This window comes from Antechinus flavipes, chromosome 3 (genome assembly GCF_016432865.1).
Source record: "Antechinus flavipes isolate AdamAnt ecotype Samford, QLD, Australia chromosome 3, AdamAnt_v2, whole genome shotgun sequence".
Taxonomy (NCBI): Eukaryota; Metazoa; Chordata; class Mammalia; order Dasyuromorphia; family Dasyuridae; genus Antechinus; species Antechinus flavipes.
In genome coordinates, this window is record NC_067400.1 from 349,792,938 (window position 1) to 349,807,709 (window position 14,772).

The window sequence follows — 14,772 nt, forward strand, 5'->3', positions numbered from 1 at the left end:
ATCATAGAAAAGAGAAAAAGCATTGTTAAAGAAAAAGGAGACAGGAATAAAAATATAAAAAGAGGACAGAAAAAACAGTTTACTGGCTGCAAAAGAGAGCTCATGTTTGAAGTAATAAGTAATAAGAAACACAGTGATAAAATGGAAAGGGCATGCTGAAAAACTAAGATGAAAAATTTAGATTTGGGGGCAACTAGGTGGTGCAGTGGATAGAGCATCAGCCCTGAAGTCAGGAGGATCTGAGTTCAAATCTGATCTCAGACATTCAACAGTTCCTAGCTGTGTGACCCTGGGCAAGTCCTTCACCCCAATTGCCTCAGCAAAAAAAAAAAAAAAAAGAAAGAAAGAAAGAAAAAAGAAAAATTTAGATTTCATCTAACAGAGCATGGAATTACGCAATTACATAATACATAATACACATATGAGAAAACAGCAAGGTCGAGTGCAAAAAGGGAAATTAAAAAGACCTGGGTTCAAGTGTTGTTTCTGATCATAGGAAGCCATGAGCAAGTCATTTAACCACTCAGTGGTCCCAGAAACTCTTTAAAACTAAAAACTATAGGCAGCTGCTAAGAATTTGTAGAGGGAGGTGACATGCTGTGAATTTCTTACAAGACAAAATCATAAGTCCTCACTTACATATGTAGTGTTTTACAGAAAACACTTTGTTTGAGACTACTATAACCTACTGAAGTACATACTAAGGAAAAAATACTGTTATTGCATTTGTAAATGAAAAAACTGAATCTTAGAGAGAGTAAGTCATCTTGTAGGGTGCTTGCCATGGAAATGGATAAAAAGTAGATATTCCCAGTACAAAAATTGGCAAGATATGATGATGAACTGGAATTGAGATGCAAAGAATGTATAAGAATTTTTTTTAAAAGATGTTTTAGTCTGTTTTAGTCAGAACAATACCTGAAAACATTATCTTGAACATTGGCGTTTTTATGACTCAATGTATCATCCTCTCTTGTAACCTTTAAAAAAAAAAAAAGAAGAAGAAGAAGAAGAAGAAGAAAGAAATCATGAGAATCTGGTTGGGGTAGTTTCCAGTAATTCCTTAGATTAGTAAGCAAGCGAATATTGTTTTTTGGCTGCTGTTTTTTTTTTTTTTTTAAGTCAACTATTTCCAAAGTATTAGTATTTAATGTTGAACAATCCTATACCCAAATGAAATAATAAAAAAAGCTGCAGAAAAAAATCTGCTAATATGTAAATATATCATAGTTTTCCTAAATCCTTATTCTAAAGGGAAAAAAAAAAAATAAAACCAAAAAAAAACAGGAAAGTGAAAAAAGAAAAAGAATATGACTGGTTAAAATATTATTTATATGATGAGTGAACTAGACAAAGTTTAGAAAATACAAAATAATCCAATCTTTATCTTTTAAGGACTTACTTTACACAAAGATTTAAACAAACAGTTGTTAAGCAGTGTAACTGTAAAGCAGGGAAACGTAATTTTTACGTTGTGCTACCTTTTTTCCCTATTTAGTTGTTGGATTTCTTATGGAAGAAATAATTTAAACAAGGGGAAATGGGATACCTTGATAGGAAAGGGGAGATCCCAAGGATGTGGCATAAAAAAAAAAAAAGAAAAACTCTAACATATCTACAATCTCAATGAGTTAGGAATTCCTTCCAAGGATATAGATTATGACCAATCAATTTCTGCAATCCATGAAAAAGACAAAAACATTGAGATCAGAATAAGGAATGGAAGGATGTTTGACAGAGTAGCCAATAAATGACAATCTCCAGTCAGTTTTGATGAGTTTTTAAAATTTCATGCATAATACAATAAAACTGTGCTGGAAAAGCCTCCTCTACTCCAAAGCAATCAAAGGAAAGATTCCTTGTTACCTTATGAACTGCTTCTACTTGAGCCTTTAAGATGTTGCTCTTGATGTCTGGAGGAATCCTCAAAGAAGGTAACCCGGGACTCTCAATGACATTATTAAGACATTTCTCTGTTAACTTCACAACTTCTTCCTAGAAATTAAAAATTTATGTTAACATCTCAGATAAAGAATACCTCATTTTAGGCAGTCATAAAAGTCAGATTTATGAAAGTTCAGGCATAGATAATCAGGCACATTAAGTGGCTACCCCTTCTTTCTAGGATACTTGACTCCCAGGAGTTCCAAATTCTTACTACAAACAAAGAATGCCCTGGAGACTATCTTGTATAAATGTTTGCTTTCAAATATATTGGTTAAAGCACCCCCAATAGGTGTTTTTTTCCTTAGGCAGTCAAGGATTCAATGGGATAAGAAAACTAAAAGAATACATGTTTGTCATACATAGAAAATTAGGTTGGATTGAGTAGTATCAGATCCCAAAAGCTCTGCTAAGGAGAGAAGAACTAGCTTGTCTTGAGCCACCATGTAGTCTTAGTTCTATGTATCACTAAGTTTGACTTTGAGCCATATAAGAATTTTAGAATGGTTGGTATATGCCTAAAAATGAAGAAAGGGCTCACTAATAGTTTATTAGCTTCCTTAAGAACATATCATGGTATCTTTACTACCAAAATGTAATCTTGCTGAACATGTTTAAGAAAAAAAAAATACACCATGGTAGACACAAGTCAAAAAAGACAATCTTGGTTCTCTAATAGGAGAAGGCATGATGGAGAGAGTAAAGGAAAAGAACTAATGGTCCTAAGAATAAAAGACCAACTGCAGGATCTAGAAATGTTTGATTTTTGTGTCCCACTAGCAGTAAAGAGGACGTCAATATGTGACCAGAAAGAAAGGGAGCAATGGCAAGAAGGTTTGGACTGGGTTCTGGTGGAGGATGAAGGAGAAATTGGGTCCTGCTAGATGCCAGTTTTATTTTTTCTTCAAGTTTACTAGATAACACTTCTCTTCTCCTTCAAAAACAGCCCAAAATTCCATTTCTACTTTAACATGATGAAAGAAATCTGAAGCAGCAATCCATGAGCTCAGTGTTTACATAGATTTCCTAGCTGAGGAGAAAAAAGTCTAAGAAGTTGTAGAAAATGCACAAATTCACAAAAGTGAAGCTTAAATACCTGTTTATTCACATTAATGTTGATATTGGGTTTAGGAGATGAAGAGGAACAGTTCTCAATCTCAAGCAGTTTGAGCTTCACAGAGGCATCCTTGAATTCTAGGGAGAAAAGGTTGGCAAGATAACTCCATGAGTGTGCCAAGTTGCCACAGATGTGTGAGGGATTCATTTCAAAATGTTTCTTTCCAACTTCAATTAAAGATAATTACCTCATTATCATGGGGTAAATAGATTTTCTTTTCATTTAGAATGTAACTTTCCATTATCTTGATCTTTTTTTTTTTTTTTTTTAATTTTAATAGCTTTTTATTTACAAGTTATAGGCATGGGTAATTTTACAGCACTGACAATTGCCAAACCTTTTGTTCCAATTTTTCCACTCCTTCCCCTAGATGGCAGGATGACCTATACATGTTAAATATATTAGAGTATAAATTAAATACAAAATAAGTATACGTGTCCAAACCGTTATTTTGCTGTACAAACAGAATTAGACTCTGAAATATTGTACAGTTAGCCTGTGAAGGAAATCAAAAATGCAGGTGGGCAAAAATATAGGAATTGGGAATTCATTATCTTGATCTTTAAAAAGGCCACCATTGATTGGAGAAAGAAATATGTGGACAAGGATATGTAATTATTATAGTCCTCCTCTATATCAAAGTTTGCAAATGCAAACATACACTTGATCCCCACAAAAATTCTTTGAGGAAGGTGCTACAATACCATTGTTTTAAGATAACAGGCTGAGATTGATTAATTAAATAAATATTTACTAATAATGTTATTTGTGAAACAAAGCAAGTAAACTTACCTTTCTGTCCTCTTATTATCCATTTACAAAATGTTTTGGAGAATGTAGCGAAGCTTTAGATGATTGTGATGGGGGGATTCCCAATACTGTCTCTCTTTGATTTGGGAGGGGGGAATCAGGTAGAAACTCCTTGAAGGAGAAATTTTCCTTGAACCCTTGCTTCTGCAAAAGACTTGCCCCAGGGAATCAAGGCAAATAGCTTCATTCTGTTATCCTGGAGATCTGCACACCTCCATTGATAATACTCACTACTGATTACACCCTTTATTGAGTTGGAGATTAGTCTAGGGATCTCTATCTGATTTCAACTCAAACTGCCCCTAGCCTCTAGCTAAAGTTTCAATTATAAAAAGGGACAACTGGACTCAACTCCTTGCAGAGAGGCCAAAGCAGGAATCATGCCAGCCAAGAGATCTTTCTTGGCATAGCTGCCTTTGAGGACACTCTGCCCGCTGAAATGACATTCTCTTCTCAGCATTAATTCCTCTTTATCTATCTCACCTATTTCCCTAACAGGACCCCAAACCTCTTTATCTCTCAGTCGGGATTTCTCTGCTAAGAACTTTATTTCTCTTCCAGAATTCCTCTGCTAGACCTTTACTTCTCTGTCCAGACCTTGCCACTAAGGATGTCAGTCTTCCTGACAAAGGCCAACTTCTCAGTTCCAACAAGAAATTTCTTTTTGCCAGTCTAACTTTTCAGGTTCATAAATTCCTTTACAAAGGACCTGCATTAACTAGAAGGGGGTTCCTACAACTGTCTACCCTGCGCCAAACCTCACCAGTTGCTTCAAGTGACTGTGCCACCCTCCCACTATCAAATATACAAAATTATAATTCTATGGATCTGTAAAATCACAGAATTATAAATTTGCTTTTTAGAACGAGACAGAATGTTAAAAGGTTATCCAGTCTACATTTTTATTTAATGTGAAAATCCTACTACTATCCTGGTTGCAATCCAATTTATCCTCTAATTATACAAAGTTTATGTATTTGCTTGTTGATTCCGCATTACAATATGAGCCTCCTGAGAACAGAGATTGTTTTGGCTACTCTTTATATTGTTATACCACAGTTCTTAGGTTCTCTAATTATCCTGATGCAGTCCTGACTCAGCTTCTCTAATTGTTCTGCTTCTGTTTATAAATGTCTGCTCAGTCCCACAAAACCTCCCCTCCCTCTTTATCAGAATATTTGATAAGGATAAAAGATCTTATGTTTTAGAATATCAGAATGCCAGATACCAAGATGCCTCTCCCCATCTCCGGGGTTCCTCCCCCCCAGGCCTCTCCTCACCCTGTCAGAACTGGATTGTCAGAGTCCTGTTCCCCTCTCAGGCCCCTGACTCCGCCCCCACCTCAGTCTATCCCCTGTATCTGAGCCATGTGTATATAGGTCATTGAGAACTCTCATTGCTGGATTCTTGGAGACGATAGTTTCGTTCAGACCGGGAACCAAACCATGGATCCATTTGGTCCTAGTAAATCTCTCCCTTTAAATAAATTATTAAATACCCTCTAATCTCTATCTTGCCTCAGTTTCGCTCACATTACAGTATCCCTAGTTTTTAGCACACAATTTGGCATATAGTAAGTGCTTCATAAATGCTTATTAATTAAATAGGCTCTGGTAATAAGAAATGGAGATTAGAAGGGGGCACTACCAGGTAGCTAATGGTTCTCAGAGTAGTTTCTAAATAACCAAGGATAATGATAGCAGAAGAACTATTTAAAAAGTGACTGGGCATTATGCTTTCATAATCTCAATTGTCTTTAAATTGTAAAATTGGACAATTACTTCAAAAATGGAAAATTAGTCAAAGTTAATGTTGGCTTTCCTGGCCTTGACTTATTCATGCAAATTAAATGTGATTATCAAAAAAGCATTCAGGCTGATGCAGATGTCATATTTTCATCAAAGACAAAGTTTATTCTCAAGATTGCATGATTCATATCTTTAACCCAACTAATCAGTGATCTGGTAAAAGTGGTAGATAATATGTAGAGAAGGGAATGGAGGAGTGAGGCATACATTTTCAGCTATAGCTATTCACTTATTTTGCTTAGAAGTACTTATTTGTTACAAAAGAGGATTCTGATGATGGAGAGAAAAGGAGAATGAGTAGTCTTTTTTAAAAAGCATTAACAAAATTTTTGTCTTAAAAAGTTTTTATGTAGTATGGAAACTGACTCTTCCCTTTCAATGCTACTTTCTGGAAACCCTTCATGTCATACTAACTTAGAACTTAATGATGCAATTTGAAAAACTTGAGAATATTTAATGATTTTTTTTCTAAAGAATTTTCAGTATTATTGTTGGTGGAATTGTGAACACATCCAGCCATTCTGGAGAGCAATTTGAAACTATACTCAAAAAATTATCAAACTGTGCATACCCTTTGTCCCAGCAGTGTTTCTACTGGGCTAATACCCCAAAGAGATACTAAAGAAGGAAAAGGGACCTGTATGTGCCAAAATGTTTGTGGCAGCCCTGAATGTAGTGGCTAGAAACTGGAAAATGAATGGATGCCCATCAATTGGAGAATGTTTGGGTATATTGTGGTATATGAATGTTATGGAATATTATTGTTCTGTAAGGAATGACCAACAGGATGAATACAGAGAGGCTTGGAGAGATTTACATGAACTGATGCTAAGTGAGATGAGCAGAACCAGGAGATCATTATACACTTCGACAACGATATTGTATGAGGATGTATTCTGATGGAAGTGGATTTCTTTGACAAAGAGATCTAACTCAATTTCAATTGATCAATGATGGATAGAAGCAGCTACACCCAAAGAAAGAACACTGGGAAATGAATGTAAACTGTTTGCATTTTTGTTTTTCTGCCCGAGTTATTTCTACCTTGTGTATCTAGCATATTACTATATACCACAGATTGACTAGTCCCAGTCTCAATTCTTGGAGAAGTGGGAGATTCAGCTTTCAACCTATAGAGAAACTGGACATGACACAGGTACAGAAGGATCATTATCATTCTTAAAAAAATAAAGAAATGATCAGCAGGATGATTTCAGAAAGGCCTGAAGTAACTTACATGAACAGATGCTGAGTGAAATGAGCAGAACCAAGGGATCATTATATACTTCAACAACAATCCTATATGATTTATTTATTTATTTTAATAACTTTTTATTGACAGAACCCATGCCAGGGTAATTTTTTTTACAAATTATCCCTTGCCCTCACTTCTGTTCCGATTTTCCCCTCCCTCCCTCCACCCCCTCCCCCATATGGCAAGCAGTACATGAAAAATAGGTCATGGTATATCCTAGATAAAATATATGTTTGCAAAACCAAACAGTTCTCTTGTTGCACAGAGAGAATTGGACTCAGAAGGTAGAAATAACCCGGGAAGAAAAACAAAAATGCAAACAGTTTACATTCATTTCCCAGTGTTCTTTCTTTGGGTGTAGCTGCTTCTATTCTCCAATTGATGGGCATCCATTCAATTTCCAGTTTCTAGCCACTACAAACAGGGCTGCCACAAACATTTTGGCACATACAGGTCCCTTTCCCTTCTTTAGTATCTCTTTGGGGTATAAGCCCAGTAGTAGCACTGCTGGATCACAGTTTGATAACTTTTTAGGCATAATTCCAGATTGCTCTCCAGAATAGTTGGATTCATTCACAACTCCACCAACAATGCATCAGTGTCCCAGTTTTCCCGCATCCTCTCCAACATTCATCATTATTTTTTCCTGTCATCTTAGCCAATCTGACAGGTGTGTAGTTGTAGAGTCAATTCTCTATATATTTTGGAAATGAGGCCTTAATCAGAACCTTTAACTGTGGAGATGTTCTCCCAGTTTGTTGCTTCCCTTCTAATCTTGTTTGCATTAGTTTTGTTTGTACAAAGGCTTTTTAATTTGATGTAATCAAAATTTTCTATTTAACAACACTATATGATGATTAATTCTGATGGACCTGGCCATCTTCAGCAATGAGATAAACCAAATCAGTTCCAATGGATCAGTATTGAATTGAAGCAGCTACACCCAGAGAAAGAACTCTGGGAGATGACTATGAACCATTACATTGAATTCCCAATCCCTATATTTTTGTCTGCCTGCATTTTGGATTTCTTTCCCAGGATAATTGTACACTATTTCAGAGTCCGATTCTTTTTGTACAGCAAAATAATTATTTGGACCTGTATACTTATTTTGTATTTAATTTATACTTTAACATATTTAACATGTATTGGTCAACCTGCCATCTAAGGGAAGAGATGGGGGAAGGAGGGGAAAAATTGGAACAAAAGGTTTGGCAGTTGTCAATGCTGTAAAATTACCAATGCATATAACTTGTAAATTAAAAAAAAAAAAAAAAAGAATTTTCAGTATTGCCAATTATGGGAAATGTTCTTGGAAAACACCAAAACATCTGGACCAATTAATTCACAATTCCATTCATAAGGCATTTATGTACCTCTTTTCTCAATATCCTTTCAACCTTTGTCTTTTGTGTCAACTTTTGAGATCTGATGAGTTTTAATCATTCTGGAAACAATTTAGAACTATGCTCAAAAAGTCACTCAAATGTGTATATTCTTTGTTCCAGTCCTAGGCCTATAACTCAAAGAGATCAAAGAAAGAGAGGGGAAAAGACATATACAAAAATTATGGCAGCTATTTTTTGTAGTAACAAATAACATTCACTTACCATTGGACTCAACATTAGCTTCCTTGAGACCAGGCTCAATAGCAGCCATGCTGATTTCTTCAGGGGCCAAAGATATTCCCAAGGTTCCAGGCATTTCCATTACCTCCTCATCAGCTGTTTCTAATAGCTCTGTGTTGTCTAGTAAATCAGCCAGAGGCAAGCTGCAATGATAGCAAGGAGATAATTTGATGTGCCACTACTAACCAGGAATAAGAAATTTCTCTTTTCAAAAAGTTTTTAAAACACTATTAACAAATATTTGTTGTTTGTCAGGGTACAGAGGGTATTTTAACCTTGTTACCATCTTGTTTTAAAAAGAGCACATGATTAAAAAACTATGAATTTTAGATTAAATACTTTAATAGTTATTCTAAGCATAAGACTTTTAACCCAAAACGAATTTGGCACCATTTTTCCAGTGACTTCTCTTTTGAAAATGTTGTTGTTGCAGAATAAAACTTAATTCAGGAAGCACCTAACTCTTGAATTACAAATTCAACATCATTTGTGATTTAAAAAAAAAAAAAAAAACTAAAGAAAATACCATCAAAATGTGGATTCACCTGAGACACTGTTGATGGATCTATCAATTGATTTAACCATTCTGGAAAGCAATTGGCAATGAGGTTAAGAAATTAACAAAAATAACTACCTAGAGTTATTTTGACCTAGAGATGCTACAGCTAGGCATGTGTCCTCAAAGAGATAGAAGACAGAAAGATCCCATATACACCCCAATACCCATAGCAACACTTTTTTGTGGTAAAATAAGTAGATGTCTATTTGTGGGAGGGTGGTTCAACAAACAGTGGTACACAACTCCAAAATATTATTTTAGTATAACAAATTATATCTAGTTTAGCATAACTAACTAGATTAGCATAATCAAATTTTTAAAAATCTAGATAAGTATAAGAAGACATATGAAATGATGCAGAATGAAGTAAACAATATCATGAAAATTATATTCATAATGTAAACCTCTTGGATGACCCTTTCTCCCCTTTGATGCTGCTACCACACTAGTTACAGGCCCTCATAATTTCACACCTATATTATTGCACAAACCTGCTGGTGAGGCTGCCTGCTTCAAGTCTCTCCCCATTCTAATATATCCTCAGTTTAGCCACTAAAGTGAATTTCTTACAACTTTGATCCAAACATGTTACCTCCATCTTTACCTCACTACTTCTTCCAGGAATAAACACAAAATGTTATTTGACATTCAAAGTCCTTCAAAACCTACCCTCCTTTTGCCTTTCCAGATTTCTTATCTGCTGCTCCCCAATTCTTTAATTCCATGACACTGGCCTTGAGGCTATTCCATGAATAAGACACTCCATCCCTTGGTTCTGGGCATTTTCTCTGACTGGAATGCTCTTCCTCCTCAACTCTGATAATTGATCTCCTTTGCTTCCTTTAAGTCTTCAACTAAAATCCCACTTTCTGCCAGAAGTCTTCCCCAATCCCTCTCAATTCCAGAGTTTTCTCTCTTTTAATTGCTTCCTTTTTTATCTTTCTTTTGCTATTATCTGCTTGCATGTGGACTCCCCTGCTTCTTGAGGTCAGGAACTGTCTTTTGCCTTTTTGTATCCACAGTGCTTTATAGTATGTGGCACATAATAGGTGTTTAACAAATTATTACTGGCTGTTTGAAATAGAAATAGCAGGGAAGGAGGAAGGAAGGGAGAGGAAATTGAGTGGGGAGAGAGGGCAGGAAAAGGAGAGAGAAGAAGAAATACAAAAGGCTATATAATCATAATGGTTAGAAAATAGTTCAGAAAATGTATACTCCACTCCAACTTCCTTTTCAAAAGTTTCCATTCAGAAAGCACCTAACTCTTGAATTACAAATTCAACATCATTTGTGATTTAAAAAAAAAAAAAAAAGGAATACTGCATATGTCAGACACCACGTTTGCTTTTGTTTTGCTGAATTGCTTTTTTCTCTCCTTTTTAAAACTATGTTATAGAAATGGCTCAAAAGGAGGAGATCAAGTATATTTGAAAATGAAGCTGATTTCAAAACAAGCTATCATTAAAAGAAAAAAAAACACAAACCTTTTTTTTTCCCACCCCCATCAGTAACGTATTTTAGAAGAAAAAATTAGACTCATGGTTGTTCAAAGGGAAGTATAGTGGAAAAGAGCACTGGATTGTAAGTAAAAAAGACAACATCCATTCCAGTGTTGTGTCCTTCAATATTTAGCTTCAAGGTGTTGCAGAAGTTTTTTTAATGATTTTGAGAGAGCTGGATTAGATGATCTCTAGAGTCTCTTCAACTCAAAATCCCACAACTCAGATCACTTTGTCAAATAATTTTCAGGCCTCGATTAGCAATGTAAGTTCTATCATACCCCAAACCTTTGAAAAACAGGACTTTCAATGTTTGCTGGAGGCTATACTAAAAGAGCAAAAGATCTGACAACTTATTTTACTCACTTCTTTCTAGCCCAAGAAGAATTCTGGTGTAATCTATTCACAAGCTCTAAAGTCCCAGGGGAATCCAAGAGGAAAGTAGAGACATGGAAATAGCTGAGTAGAAAAGAGAAGAAAGGGATCTGAAGCAGAAAGTCAAATGTGAACTTTCGTGGGGGGAGCGGGGGAAGGGACCCAACTGCTTCATTGATATTGATAACTATAGTGACTGCTCTGAAGATCTATCAGATAAAGCTAAAAGTTCTCAAAATCAACATCCATTCTAGCTTTACCATATAATACCAGCTTTTGGATTCTGAACCAGGCAATGACCCATGTGGGAAATTCCTATACTATATATTCAGGGTTTCATTATTGAACTAAAAGGTCTTTGAGGTAAATACTGAGGTCAAAAGGTATTTTTTGTTAACTTCTGTGGTATCTCAACCTTCTTTTACAGACTTCGATGCCTGTATCATTCAAAGAGTATCTATATACATAATAAAATATTACTACTATTTGTGCTACTTACATAATCAGTAAAACTGCTTTAAACCACAAGAACAATACACAAAAATAAGTTAAAACTTCAAAAATGTCTCTGATTTCATCAGCATAGGTACTTTGCTCTACACAGAGATAAGAGATAGCTTTTGAAATATCTGTTTAGTCATGAATGGATTGCTATCTTGTGTAATAGCCCAGCACAAAGATCAGAAAGCCCTAATTCAGGAATTTAAAATGGAAATAGGACTAAAAAAGAAAACAAAGAAAAAATGAGTTCAAGAAATACATTTCACTCAATGAATAGAAGATAAAGGGGAAATTAGAAGGGAGAGCAGATTGAGGAATTAGTCCTGTGCAAAACACTATAACTAAGAATACATAAAAATATTTATAGCTCTTTTTGAGATGGCAAAGAATAGGAATTTGAGGGGATCTACTTAAATTACGAAATGGCTGAATAAATCATAATATATCAATGTGATGGAATACTATGGAATATGAATATGTACTATAAGATGAAAGGAATGGTTTCTGAGAAACCTGGTTAGAGTTGTATGAAATTTTGTTGACTTCATTACATAAGCAAGAGAACAATTTCTGTGACAGTAACACAACCTTTCAGAAATTCAGAATTAACTGTTCAAAATTTCTGAACAGTGTAATGACCAACTGTGACTCCAGAGAACTAATGATAAAACATAACATTCACCTCCTAAAAAGGATTCAGAATGAGAGATATTTGGGAGTGGGAGGGAGCAACCATCTAACACAGAAATTTGTTTTGCTTGACTATGCATATTTGTATATTGTTTTTCTTTCATTCTCAACAAGAAACGAGGGGGAGGAGAGAAAGAAGGTAGATTTTTGCTCACTATTAAATAAACTAATTTTTAAAAGTATTACTAAATAGTAAAAAAAGATCTTGGAATACAATATTCCTAAAGAAAAGTATAGGGTTGCAACCAAGAATAACTTTTCACATAAAGCTATCATGCTACTAAGCATTATCCTTTAAAAAAAAGTAGAATCTTAAGATGTTTAAGCCCTTCTTTCTAAAGAAAATATCAGAGCCAAATAGGAACTTTGAAACAAATAAAGAAATCCAGAGAAACCTAGAACAGGAAATTTATTTGAACACATGGTAGGAACATAGGATGAAAAATTAATATTCTAATAGGGGAGAAGAAACAAATGTCCTTTCAGACCCAAGAGAAAAAATTATCCAATAACAATACCATAAAGGAAAACTGAAAGACTTAAGAACTCTATTTGGACAATAAGCATTTATTAAGCTCCTACTATGTGCCAGACATTGAATTAAGCTATGGGAAAACACAGAAAAGTCAAATGATAATTCCTGTTTTTAAGAAACTCAGCCTAAGAGGAGACACAACATGAAAATAACTATATGCAAGCAATGGCCAATCATATTTCCAAAGGACCTGAGTTGAAGTATATTCTTTATAATAGAGATAAAGGTGACAAACTCAAGATACAGAAGATATATATTTTTGGATATGGCCATACTGTATGGATTAAGTCTTTTCCCTATTTTTTAATTGGTAGGGCTCCTATTCTTCCATTAAACGTGAGGTCCTTGAAAGCAGAAATAAGCTTTTTTACCTTTTTTTGTCCCCAGACCTTAGCATAGTACCTGGAACATAGCAGGTATTTAATAAGTGCTTGCTGACTGACACCCCTATTCCCCCCCATCCCCCCAAAAAATTAGGATCATCAAAATACTTTTGAAAACGTAAACTGTTTGCAAAGCAACAGATTGAATTTATATCCTTTTATTTATTTTTTTTTAAAGTAAGCAGTATGGAAGAGAGCTATTCATGGGTTCTTTTGTAATTCTGTATATATAAAAATGCTCTATCTGGTGTTTTAATTCAAAACAAAAACTATTAGGAATTAAATAAGTTACTTGTTAGACTTGGAATCAACTAGTTTGGGTGCAGAAGTGTAGACATACCAATAGTTTGATGGGTAGAAATACTGCTTCTACAAAGGGAAGCTATTTTCAAAATAGCCTCAAGTGAGAGAGATCTTTGACTTTGCTTTACCTGAGAAGATACCTGGATGCTAATGAATGTCTAATTCTATTTCAATCCCTCTCAAATTCTTAACTCTACCTAACTATGGAAATCTTCTAACTTTCTATCCTGACTTTCCTTTTCTAGTAGGCATAATAGTGATAAATGTGAGAAACATTTTCTCTTCTGTTAGCTCATCAAGTACTATGGATTCAGTTATCACCTCTAAATAGATGACTCCCAAACTCCCAAACCAATTTATATCCACACCCAATTTGTCTCTTAAACTGCAATCCCCAAGTCAAATGCCTGCTGTTTACCAGCAACTGAATAACCCATAGGCATTACAAACTCAACATACCCATATTAGAATTTTTATCTTCCCCCTAAAACCAGTCTTCTAAACTTTCTGTTAAGGGCACAATACTTTCACTTACCTTGTTTTTGTTGGATTTGCATGTACAGATTCATCCCAGACTCTTTTATTTTCATCCCCATCCCATATAGCCAATTATTTTCCAAGGCTAGTTGATTCTATCTACACAAAATCTCTCAAATCCATTCCTTCTATCTACTCATAAAATCCCCCATCATCTCTCATCGGGATTATTTTAATAAACTAATTGCTCTCTTTGCTTCTAATCTCTCCTCTTCAAACTATAAGGTCTCTTTCCCTCAAGGAGTTTACATTCTCTTGTGGTGATATAACATATATTCTCTTACATAAGAATAAAATTTTAATTTTATTAAACAAAAATACCTTTTTAAGAGCCGAAACTACTAAGTAGAAAGTAATAAATTACAATAACTCCCATATAACCCTACAAAACTAATCCACTAAGATTGCAAAAAGCGCGACAGTCCTGATCAAGAAGTTAAGTCATCAGTCATTTTCCCAACTCAAGTCAACACAGGAAGACAGGGAGCCTGGAGACACTGGGAAGTATTGAACTTGCCAAAAAAGGTCCTGTGAGGAGCCTTCCGGTGTAAGTATTGCTCTGGGGCTGGCCTACTCATACCTCTCCATTGTTCTGTGTGATTTTTTTGCTTTAAAAAGCAACAACTCTAATTCTTCAGCTATTGTGATATTCTATAATTCAGAAGCACATAACACCACTAGAATATTGGTTTAAAAACTTAAATCAAAAACATCAACTTGCCAAGTAAAATCTAATCATTCTCTTTCTCTTCTTTGATTCTAAGCTTTGTTTATTATTTATCTTCAATAACTAAGTATATTGATAGTCCAATTCCACAATTTATCCAT

The 14,772-nt window shown here is 34.9% G+C and overlaps 1 protein-coding gene across 1 annotated transcript in view; it reads right to left on the bottom strand.

Annotated features, from left to right (window-relative positions):
* Nucleotides 1–14,772, bottom strand: part of EPB41L5 (erythrocyte membrane protein band 4.1 like 5) — a 142,785-nt gene that overhangs the window by 26,392 nt on the left and 101,621 nt on the right. Inside the window, exons 17-20 of the mRNA XM_051985731.1 lie at nt 8,545–8,705; nt 3,041–3,138; nt 1,867–1,995; nt 919–980 (exon numbers count right to left, since the gene is read on the bottom strand). Of these exons, the coding sequence (XP_051841691.1) occupies nt 919–980; nt 1,867–1,995; nt 3,041–3,138; nt 8,545–8,705 (450 nt within the window). The remainder of the gene's footprint in view (nt 1–918; nt 981–1,866; nt 1,996–3,040; nt 3,139–8,544; nt 8,706–14,772) is intronic.